Source organism: Bombus pyrosoma, linkage group LG1 (genome assembly GCF_014825855.1).
Source record: "Bombus pyrosoma isolate SC7728 linkage group LG1, ASM1482585v1, whole genome shotgun sequence".
Taxonomy (NCBI): domain Eukaryota; kingdom Metazoa; phylum Arthropoda; class Insecta; order Hymenoptera; family Apidae; genus Bombus; species Bombus pyrosoma.
This window is the reverse complement of record NC_057770.1, coordinates 1,042,514-1,055,105: the sequence shown is the minus strand read 5'-3', so window position 1 is coordinate 1,055,105 and position 12,592 is coordinate 1,042,514. Positions and strand designations below refer to the sequence as shown.

Genomic DNA, 12,592 nt, shown 5'->3' with positions numbered 1-12,592 from the left:
CCACCTTCATTGCACCAATCTCGCAATTCTCCTGACGTTTTAGACAACGATTCGTGAATTATTCATACACGTATGAATACGAAGATTGTGTCGATTCTGGTTAACGAATGCTTATTACCACGCTGTCTTGTCGTTCGTTCGATCAAGATTGAAACTCCTTTCAATACTAATCGATTGTTTTCGGCCATTCTCTCCATCTAAAACGAATATAAAATTTTTATAATTGTTCCATAAGCGACAAAATAGCCCGTTCCGAATACTATTCCGTAAATTATTAACATTAAAGGCGTAGAATTACGCTTAGACTAACTTTAACGTTATATAACTGATCGCTTTGAACGTTGAAAATTTGAAAACTAGTCACGAACTTTCAAATTCTGAAACTCCAATGGTAGAGAAAAGCAAGGTTAAAATGTTCTATCGATTAATCAATAAACTGACCACTTCTAATGACCACGATATCTTTAGTGGCGTGTCCAAATAATATAGAAGATTAGAAACACGCGAACAGTAGCTTGGGCACGATCATTGCGTCAGACTAAATTTACCACTCGATGGAAATAACACGAAATTGTGTTTCTTTGACTATAAAAATTCCAGAGAAAAACAACGTTTTTAGAATTAGATATTTGTGCTTCTAACGATTGTTGCCAATCGCGTATATTACAGCGTACGTACAATGAAATCGTGGGAACGACGGAGATCTTGTGTTCTGAGTAAGCTTTCAGCGTAATACGTACACTAATAGTGTATACTATGCTGCGGATACCCGTATTATTAAACCTTCCCGACAAAAACAGTTAGTGAAACACGTTTAGCTTCGGTAAATAGCTGCATCAAGTACGTAGGATAGTAATAGTATGTTTGAAAACGATTCGTAATTGATCAGTGACAAACATGATACTGAACTAATATTATTATTATTATACGAGTCGTTTTCTTTTGAAACGATCGCTGTCTTCTTATCTCGATGTTTTCTTCTAAAAGCTAATTATGATCAGTTTCGGAGCCTTGATAATAAAACTGTTTAGCTTCAGGGACTTAACTTGATTTCTCAAGGGAAACAACTCATCGACGATCGGTATAATTCCACTTGGCTCAATCTATAAAAGGTTAAATTTGTCACTGAAGCAAATTAAATATCGTTACAGTGGTTAGATATAATTTATAACTTAAAGGTTGTTAGGTAACACCATCGTAAAGATCGTGGAACGACCGTTTATCTACGTAATTAATCGGATAATCGTAACAAATCGGTATAAGAAACTCTTACAATCGTAGAATATACCTGATACGATGTCTACGTTGACTACAGTAAAAGTATTGGCGACAAATCGTTGGATCGTGGTTCATCATGAATACATGTTACGCCAATGATGTCGATGACCGTTCGTTTCCACGGAGTTGAGATCGATTTTCCTCTTCGCTCAGTCGGCTTTATTATTCTATCCTCTTTCTTCAAAGGCCGTTCTACCAGTAACAATTGATACATATAATGAAACTAAGTTTCATGACAAATTTTCGATTGATCGATTTCCCAGGATTAACAAATTTTGAAGAAATAATTCCACGATATCAGAAAATCGTGTATTAAATTTCACAGTCGTTCAAGGTTCCAACGCTCTGCATTTAACGAGGTAAGAACAATCGAATTTCAAAACTGTGCCATCCCGGCGTCACGGGGTCTCGCTTTTGAGAAACGGTTTTACGGTTTCGTTCGTTTTCTATTATTCTCTCGATCTCAGGATAGGTTGTTGGCCTGTTTTCACATTCACGCAAAGCATCGTGTTGGTTCCTTTATTTTTTTCCAGTTTGCGCGTTTCTTTGTGTTCGTAAGATATTCTTCACGCGCGGTTGTTTTATGTTCGAAACGTTTGGTCAGTGATTCAGTAATATTAATCGTGTCATGCGGTATGCAATTTATTTAATCGACAAAGTGTAAGGTCAAACGTATTCGTTTCGCAAAGTATTCTCCAAATATTTTTAATTTCACTTTGTAGATCTGGCGTTTTGACGTAATCGATTGATATTATGATGTTTTAAACACACTGCACTGCTGTTGCTTTAACGCGCGGTAATCGATCAAAGAACCGCGTTGATTTTCGATCGTTCGTTCCTTTTAACGAAAATGGCAAAAGTTTTCGATCCATCTATCACAAAGTTGCAGGTGTAATAGAGCCGCTGATTCAAATCACTTTCGTTTGATCGTCCTTTCAGGTAAAAAAATGACCGAACTCTCTTAAAAAGAGCAACAGATCTCGTCTATTAGAGAATTTTTGTAAACAAGCATTCGAAAAGTTTACCGAGGCATATGGCTTCTTGGTACGACGATCGATTCTACAACTAAGGCAACCAGCGCTTACCGGGATTTGCCAACTAATACGGCGCTTCGGGCAAAACCCTTGAAAGATATAGTCATCGTTTCGTATGTGTTCATTGATATCCTTCGTTCCTCTGAATTTTTCCACGAAGTTATGTATATACAGAAACGACATTCGTATTAATTATCACAGGTATGACATCATAGGACATTTTTTCAAAATAAAATTTTTTTGCCGTGGCTAGCGCACAGTTTAGAAAATAGCAAAAAATTTGTATCTCTGTAGAAACATCCTTTGATCTTTGACACGAATACCAAATGGAATGTAGTTAGTCGATAGCGTTTCAGATATATACCACGGCATTCAGAGCAAACTTGTCTCTTTGTGCGAATTATCGATCAGTAGTAAAACACCGCGAAAGAAGCAATGCAACATCGACATTTATTATCGTCGTTACTTTTAATTTCTCCGATGTCTTCCGTTTTTAAGATACGCATGAAAGTAAGGTGCGTAAGGTAAAAACCGTTCGAAAGGAATTACCGACACCGCGTAACAGTACACAAAACCGATGCACAAACAACCGATATAGGAACCAGTTAATACGACGTCGTTGTCTTTGATGAACACTCGGGAACAAATTGTCGCATTACCGCGATCAAACTTCCAAAGATTCCACGATCATTCGTGCTTCCAACGACTCGCTATACTGAATACACCATTCCCGGTGAACCGTATGTATGTACGTGGGATCCCTCCGAAGCCAATGTATAACTGTACTCGGTTAGAGTCACGTGACGAACAAGGTAGATGAACGCACGTGCATATTTACGCTTGCGTTCTTGATCACTCGTCAAAATAATCTAAATTACGATCGATCGTCGTCAATCGCTTATTGGCAATTAACACGTCGATAATAGTCTTCCATAAAAAAGAAAACCTTTACAAACAGAAATTCGTCTTCCATAAAAAGGAAAACCTTTACAAACATAAATCTTCAACTTTGACCACGAAACACGCTTATAGACTGATCGTTAAATACATGTCGTTGAATATAAATAGGAAGAGAACAACCGGCGATACGGATGATCATTATATATAATTACTAGCAGATTAACTCTTTTGTTCCACGTAACTTGGTAAAAATTCGTTTACACGCGAGTTTCCATCGTCCTACTCCATCGAATAACGATATCCTATTCCATTGAACGATCATTTGATGGCATTCTCAGGTGTCACATGCAATAGGATCTAAACAATCGAAATTACATTGCTTTTTCAAGAAATCGTCGAATTGTTAGAGCTATGGGAAAACAATCGCCGATAAAATACGACCGTTCCCGTTAAAAGAACATTTCACAATTGACATTCGCAAGTCAAGTTTCGGCCAGTATTTCACATTCATTGTATGTATGTATCCTACCAGGCACGTACGCAATTGCATTCAACATAGTACAAACAATGACAACGAGTAGGAAGGTGAACCGAAGCGAACGAAGTCACGCACTCTGGCTACTACATGACGCGGTAGAGAAATGAAAAAAAGAGAGCGGAGAAAGAGAAAAGGAAGGTTACATGTTTAGTCCGATAACGTTATCTTTTTCAAGCACGAGAACGTCGTGAAAAGAACTACATTGTATTCGAACTATCGTAGAACTTCCAGCTTCTAATTGTCTAGCATCGTATCAAAATCATGCGTATATTCTAGCCGTATTTCTAACTTTCTCCGAATACTCCATGCTACAGTTATCGCATCATAAATGTAACAAGTACGTGTTTGTTCTCTTATTTATTGTTCTAATTAACTGTTTCGATAGTTTTAACTTCGAAAAAACAAGTTTTTCAAACTTCTCAAAGAAATGAAAGATACAAAGCAAACACGAGGGAAACCGGTTACTCATACGCTCGTTAACCGCATCTAAGAAAAAGGTAAGTTTTTTTGATTTCTACGACAGATATCATAAAAAGGCCAACTAATTTTATATATATCGAATCTTCCCATTATGATAAAAAGTTTCATACGTTCTTCTTTCATTCCCTGATTTTTGCATTCGTTGCGAAGATACGAAATGTCTCCGATAGTAGTTGACACCGTTATTACGTACATGTACTTGATGTCTGTTTGTCAAGCATATTTGTATAAACACCTCGCTTGGAAAATAATCAGTAAGAGGAGATGTCGGTGGTATACGTGCAGGTTCATCTAATATCCAAGCGGAACACACATCCTTTTGTTTCTATAAATCTATGAAACTTTTGTTATATAATCAGCTATAATAATAGTTAATAATCATACTATGTTTAATCTTTCTTTTTATGCATCTTAATAATCAGATCTCAGATGAGTTTAACGAAACCAGTCAATTCTAAAATTTTAAGGAAAATAACACAATTATAGCACCGATATACCGTTAAGGGAGCTACACCAGGCAGTACCGTTGACCTGGAGCTGCGATATTCCTATGCTACCACTGACCCAAAAACAACATTCATTGTTTAAGAATCAATACAATTACACGTTACACTCTGCATTAGCATACAAGAATGTACGTATTTACACTCTACCGAATGTATTAATGTCCTTTGTATCTTATTCTCCAAATAATTCGTATATTTAAATGTACTTTGAACAAGTGGCGAAAGCCTTCGTTAAGAATCGGTAAAATGTGATTAATATAGAAATGCGAGGATGTAAAGATATATCGCGTGTCGCTGTAAACGAAATAAATATCGTTTAAAATAAATATGCTAGTAAGTGGAATATTAATGGAAGAGGTATTTATTTAAGAGCATCACGAACAGTCACGGTCCAGAAATCATTCGTTCCTTTGAACCCTCTCGATTCTTAATTTATCAAGTCCATAAATGAAATTAATAAACCAGCAGGAAATATGCTTCAGTGATGGAAAAATCGCATCGTGAACTTTGGTAAGTCCATTAAAACAACCAGCGAAACTCTGATCTGTTTTCTTGTTCAATTGCATACGTGCGTTCTAACCATCGAATTACAGGAGAAAGTGGCCAGGTTAAATTACAATGGTTTCGTAAATGTTAGAGTACGGATCGAGTATGTATGTATGGGTATCGGATTAAATTGATCTATTTGTCGATCAATTGTCAAACCTACATCAACGCAAAGCTGGTATAACTCTGTGGATGGAAAAAATGAAATTGTTGCAGTTGAGACACGAATCTCTGAAAACAGTGAAATCTTCTCACGTCGAACAGACACTAGCAAGGAAGTTCTCTCGACTTTTTCCCAAAAGATCATGTTCGACGACATTAGAATGTCGACATTAGAATAGTGGATTGCGCAACAGGTTGCGCGGTTCATCGACGATGAAACAATCTGTGTGCGATCGAGATCATTGGCCTTTATACACCCGACTAAATAGCATGCAACGGCTAGTAATATTTTTTTCAGGAAGATCTAATTACAAGTGATTCAAATTTTGAAATTCTCCGTCGTTTCTCGACGACTCCGTGCTTTAAGAGCGAAGAAGAGCGAAATATAAGATTATAACACTAATACTCTAATATAACACTCTTAAGATTATAGCACTATACGATAAACAAAATCGATTGTCTGCGCTGTATGTAGCAAGAAAATTGATTAAACGACATACGTGAAAGAAAATAAGATCTATTTGTTAGGCTCTTACCGTAACGCGTTTCATCGAGCGCATGCATTCGTGACGAAACTGTAAAGCATGCGCACGTTTAAACAGTACACAGGACAACGAACAATTATCGCAACTTTCGTCGTTGACCATTCCTGACATGCACCGCGCGCGTGTTCTAGATCTTCAAGTTACACATTTAATCACAATTAATCATAAAATGAAAGAATTCGTCGGTTGCTTAATTCTTAACGCACAACACATTAGACGCCATAATATGAAGGAAACGAGTCAGAATTACTTGCAACGTCATACGACAAGCATCGGCTCGACGATCTTGTTGCTGATAAACGAACGAACGATGCTACTTTCCAGGTGAAACTAGATAAAAGTAAATGATGTACAATAAAGATATTCATCGAAATCTATATACATAGAAATAATTTCTCAAATTACTTTTCTACTATTCTGTCCACGAAGTGTACCGGTGGTTTGCGTAAGAAGGATCCAAAGCGCAAGTACTGTCAAGCATGGATGAGTAACGACCAACAACTAACTCGTTAAGCGAATTCTCGTTTCCGGTGAGTGTGGCAATAAGATTGAACAAACGAGAATGAAAGATGCGGTTCGTGGATTTAGCAAGCATCTAGAACGGAATAGTTTACTGTCCTTAATAATAACATCGGAAAATACAATATTAAAAATAAGAAACAGAGCATTAGTAACTTTATGTTCCAAGTTTAGATCTATAGTTCGAGACGTGTGATCTATCGAATATTTTCCTGGGCCCTAGCGGTTTCTATCGTTGACGTGGTAAAACTTTAACGAGTAATAGCAAGAAAGGGAAATCTCACCGTCTGGAAGCGATGCGTTGCGGACTTGTCGCCGTGCTAGAAGGTGGACTCGTAGAAGCACCGCCAAAAGAGCTGGAGCATGTCGTGATTCCTGAAGCAGTTGTATCACTGCCCGTAGTCGACGATAAAACGCTGCTTTGCCTCGAAGTAATGTCGCGACTTCGCGTTCTTTGCGATCGACTTGCTCTAAATTGTCTTCCGCCTCTCCGCGATGGCACTACATTTGAATTATTCGAATTTCTTACAGGAGCGCTGGATGGCCTAAGGAGGGTGCCGGAAGTACCGTTTGTTTGGGCAGCCAATATCTCTGGAGCAATTAAAGCGATATCTGGTAAAGAATTTGGCGCGGATACGACAGTTCCGTGGCAACTATTCAAATCAATGTTTCGTTGCCGTTCAGTTTCTTCCGGTAGTCTCAAATGACGCAAACGTCTCATCGAAGCCCGTACCCAAGAATTAACAAGCGTAGGATTGTCACGTGTTTCGCGATCGATGGTTTCGTTGCTCGCATTGCAACGTACATTTTCATCTTGATTATTGCCGTTATAGTCGGACGGCGGATCGGAAGTTAACCATCGCGAACCACCGACCACTAGGGACTTTACTGTCCCGGAGACAGACATCGCGGCACTGCAGCCCGCCTCGGTAGCACGATGCTCGCGACCGCGCCTGCGTCTTGCGTTTTCACTGGTGGGGGTTGCATTCCCTCCTTCGGTGTTCTCCTGAACCGCGCCAACCACACCGGGTGCTAACGACTCCGTAGCCCGCGGACATTCTACTTCCTCTAACCACGACCAATCTACTTCCGAACATTCTGAACATCCGTCCTCTTGATCCTCTCCATTCGTTTCCAATCCTTCCTCCGTTGAACAACTGTAGACAATCACAATTTTTAGTTTATCATTTTCCGTGTTTATCCTAGGATTATTACGTATCTTAATTTAACAGAGAATATAAATTATACTTTAAGAATATAAATTATTCTTCCTGGCTTTGTTAGGCGTGCTACCTAGATATCTTATAGATGATAAGAAAATACTATATACCTTAGGAAGACACATCCGAGGCACAAGCCATATGGAGAAAGTTTTAAACCAAACCTTTGTTTCTCAGGCGTGGCTACACGTGCCACTTTAAAGATCTATTCAATGTCGACTTGGATCCACGCTTCTCGCACACAACTCGTGCCATTACTTCCGGCTAGTCACTGTGTTGTCTGACAGAGAATCTCTTTGGAGATTTGAAACGAAATTACGCGCGTACGAGTATGTATTTACATCGTTCCTCGTAATCTCTGTAAAAGCAACCTATCCTCCATCTATATCAATCACATTACTGATTTCAATTTAACCCATGAATTTAACATATTACGTTTCTCTATGAAATCGATGGAAATCAACAACGTTATAACACCTTGCATTTTGAAGATTAAAAAGAAGATTTAACTACACTCTAGAAACTAGAGTAAACTATCGAAAGACTCTCTGACCCTTCACCTTTACTTCTACTCATAAAAATATAACTTACGAAACGTTTTCTACTCCAATGAACTCGACGTAAGTCAGACCTATTTTTATTTATATTTTTATACAAGCATTGTTATACAAACTAAACAAAAGTCTTCTAAACTTCACGATAAATATTAACCATATCTGAAGGATTCAGCTCAATTAAGAACTGGAATATTTGTGAATAAACTCGCTACTAAATAATTATCGTATATATTATTAATATTAACAACGATGTCAGATTTCCTGCTCCTAGTAGCTGACGATTCATTACGTGTGAAGAAGCGTGAAAACAAGTAGTAAAATTGTCGTACCTCGAAATAAAGCTGGATTGCCGATGAATGCCATTGGAAGTTGATGACGCGTAATTATATCCTCTTAAACTAGTTGACCTATCGAACCGAGAAAATGTATCCTGTGTTGCATTTTTCAGTGTAGTTCCTTCCGTCCAAGATTTACGATGTGTATGCTGAAATGATCTTCTTTTAGCTGTTCGTACAAACGTTTGTTCTTCGGAATGATTTTCAACCACATTAATGCTACTCGCTCCAAGCTCATAATCAACAGGATCAGATCTAGGTTTCCTCGAAATACTTTCAGAAGGGTTGCCCGAACATAATTCAAAAGCTGAATCATTTAAATCTATGTCTGCTTTCCAGCAGTTTAGTGCTTGTGAAGCACTTTTACCATGGTAATTCAATAAATCTTCGTTTTTTATGGTACGAGTGGTTAATAGGATCAGTCCATGTGAATTTATAACTTGGTCATAACGGTTACATTTCGCTTCAGCTGGATCATCGTTGTCATCGTGTTCTGTGAGAAAATTGAAAGCATCATTGATCTCCTGTGTCTCCAACGTATCGTCTTCGAGCTTTTCACTAGAATAATGTCCGTCTTTGTTATCCGATGAACTTCCATAATCAACCGTGTCTTGATGCTCCTCATTAATGTCGGAACAAGTCTTTCTTATAACTGGTTCTAAGTTCCTGGTAATGTCACGAACTCTTTTTATCGTATCGGATGAAACGACATCGATTCTTTTACGAATCGGTACCACTTGATCGTGGCCTAACGTGACTAATACATCACCGTTGTCATTTATGCATTGTACTTGTTCTTGCTTCCTGGTTAATGACAAAGCTTGTTCTAACTTCGGTAGGCACACATCGAGAAGATGTTCTTGCTCGTCAGGCGATGATTCTTGAATCGATACTCGTGGTACACAACTATCGTTTCCAAGATCGATCAAATCACCATCTTCGCTCGAAGTCATTCTGTAATGGTTAACTACTGCAACGAGAAAATGAACGTTTATCTGTAGTAGGGTAACAATCCTGTGCATTGTTTTAAATGTTTAAATTTCTACCATTAGGCTAACTTAATCCGTTGAACAAAGTAGACCGATACTTTTTCGTTTCAAATGTCTAAACCTCTCTTACGTGCGCTTCACTTGGATACCAAGTACATATATATAGTCATCTTATCTCGATGCGATGAAAACTGATTCTAAAACCGCTCTTTCATGTAGAAATTTATTACACAAATTACTTTCTTTAGTTCTTTGTGTAAACCGTATAACATGCTACGACAGACTCACTATTTTGGAAATATTGGACAACGTTATGAAATATCCATATAGCTGACATGATTTAAAACAATAACTGATTGAAATGGATGTTTAACCTTACGATATAAAGAAACACGTATGAATGCCGGGTCGTTGAGGAAAATAAGTTGCAGCTTCACCCACGGTGTTGTATTATTAGGAATCATTAACGATGTAATGCTAAAGACAATTTGCGAACTCCGATTATTTATAAACTAATCCTACTACTACAATACTAACGTGATTGTGATAAAAATGAAGAAATAAACATATGAATCATTCCTCATACCTACCAAAATACGCATACAATATCAATGAAAAGTATTATTGTCACAAATTCATTAAGTTTTATTATTATTTAGTAACATTTCATCTAAAACGATTCGATTGTCGTATCAATTATCATCCATTAGCATCTATTGTCGACTGATAATAGTTCAAATTATTATCTGGTATTATCTAGTAGGTGAAGAAGTAAGTAAGAACTGGTAACCGATATAAATTAAAAATTTGACTACGTACATCATATCAGAGTTGGTAAAAAATATGATTCATTCATTAATTGATTCATATCCTTCAGTACTAGGGAACGGAAGAACACAGAAGCATTTCTGCAATATCACTCTTCCGACGCCTGTCCCTTTACAAAACTCGTAGAGAAATACTAGTAACAGAAAGAATAAATTGAAACAATTTTTGTACTTTTTAACATTTTTAACAATTTTTACACTTCTATATATTTTAATAATGAATGCATGATTGGAAAAGGAAGCTATCGATCGATATTGTCGGAAAACTATCGATCTAAAAGCTGTGACTGGAATCGACTGGAACGACTGTCACGGTCGATACTTTAGGACAAGCCCGTTGCCAGCACACTTGTCCAGGTAACAGGTAACCAGTAACCGGACCTTCTCAGCTGGCTACGGCTCTATATAACTCTCATTCGTGAATCATGAACCAGGACAACAACTTCAGAATGCTTTTATAGAGATTCAAACTAATCAATATCCTAAAAACAATACTATAGCCAAATAATCTAATTCATTTTCCTTATTCACGTACTCGCACAATATTATTTTTCTATGAAGAAATCTTATTTAACATGAAACATATATTTAATATGTTCTTCTATGTGTGTGTTTGTGTGTGTACTTGCTTTTATACATAGATACATCTATATAGCCTGTAATACTTGTTGTACAATATTTATTTGATTCTCCTCGATAAAATATCAATAATAAAGTGTACAATCAATAGTTAATAATAAAAAATAAATAAACTGACAAAATGTTGACAAATGATCTACTCGTTTTGTCGTTTGTATAAGAGTAGTTGCATTTTTCTTATAAATATGGTTAAGCTAGCATACTAATGATATCCTCTATTACATACAAACAACGTGTAATAGCTGTCAATGTTTGAAGGCCAACTACATATTCATAAAAACAGCTACATGATTTTAAAATTTAGCACATGTAACATCTTTTTTATCATATTTGTAATTTTTCTATTTTTTAATTTACTAAATACTAAATACATATAATTTAATAAATTAAGTTTAAAAGTAATTATGATTGAAGTCTTGTAAAGTAAAATATTGAATATTTTACATATCTTGTAAATTTTATGTAAATTTTCAGAAAGGATATCCGAAAATTAAGATCCTAGAATTTTCAGTATAGCTGTTCGCAAAAGATATAACATTGCAAACGTTGATAAACGATTTCATTTCTTCTTGTAAATTTTTGTCATTTAATCAATTGTTTATTAAACAATAAAATGAGATGTATATTACAAGTACATCTCTTACTTACACCATTTTATAATATATAGAAATTTATATGTATATTTCAAACAAATGAAAGCTATCGATGTCTTTTTAAAATATAGCAATGCTCTAAAATTTGTAAACCGATCATAACTGAGGATAACGCCATCTAAAAATATTATAAGCTTATTTGGCCCAAAGCGCGCCTATTAGAACAAAAAAAAAAATAAATTCTATATGTTCTATTATACAGCTTCTCTTATACACTCATTATATTATAAACAGAAGTTCAACATTGCAAAATTCGGAATAGTCGTTATTACTTTGAAATCACACACATTTGCGCTTAGTTTAATATTTTCTATCAAATTTTGCCCAGTTATTTAGATTCATCTAAAAGTGGTATTATATCTAATTACATTATTCATTATGGTTTTATAATCTCGCTTTTTAAATGATAACTCATTTAATTTATTAATCCAAACTTCGAATTTTCACTTTTATTAGAACTTTCTTTTTATCTGTATTTGAAATATCTATGAACACTTGAGTCACCAAATTTGATCATGCAATTCTTTTTAAATAAGATCAAGATCCGTTTTACACTTATTATTATCCGTTATTCTTGGTACTGGTTACGTCGGCCCTCGAAAAACCAAACAGAGCACTGACATGATTTCAATAGCACAGTTGCAGCAAACTCAACATTCATTGTTGATTTCACCGATTTTGAAAAGTATCTATTAGTCTTTTCACTTCCTTTCGTAATCCAGGAATTTAAGCATATTATTCACTACAATACGCCACGTAGATGATGTGAAAGAAACAAATACTTTACGTTATCCGCGTAAGGCGTAAGGCACGCACTGAAGAAAGAACGAACGTCGGCAAGGAGAGTCCGATGCGTGCATTCAC

General features: G+C 36.3%; 1 protein-coding gene and 1 long non-coding RNA gene across 5 annotated transcripts in view; one reads left to right on the top strand and one right to left on the bottom strand.

Annotated features, from left to right (window-relative positions):
* LOC122570246 (sodium-dependent transporter bedraggled) overlaps positions 1 to 12,592 on the bottom strand; it is a 20,354-nt gene extending 7,762 nt beyond the window's left edge. Inside the window, exons 1-3 of one of the 4 annotated variants that reach the window (XM_043732355.1) lie at positions 10,429 to 12,592; positions 8,615 to 9,590; positions 6,793 to 7,665 (exon numbers count right to left, since the gene is read on the bottom strand). In XM_043732355.1, coding sequence (XP_043588290.1) covers positions 6,793 to 7,665; positions 8,615 to 9,573 — 1,832 coding nt within the window. In that variant the 5' untranslated portion in view covers positions 9,574 to 9,590; positions 10,429 to 12,592. Of the gene's footprint in view, positions 1 to 6,792; positions 7,666 to 8,614; positions 9,591 to 9,988; positions 10,184 to 10,428 lie in introns of those variants that run through there. The other 3 variants (XM_043732360.1, XM_043732346.1, XM_043732351.1) reach the window with 3 other exon arrangements.
* On the top strand, positions 5,992 to 6,815 carry LOC122570383. Its single transcript, XR_006317802.1, has 3 exons — positions 5,992 to 6,329; positions 6,419 to 6,519; positions 6,683 to 6,815. It is a non-coding gene; the product is annotated as an uncharacterized LOC122570383 (long non-coding RNA).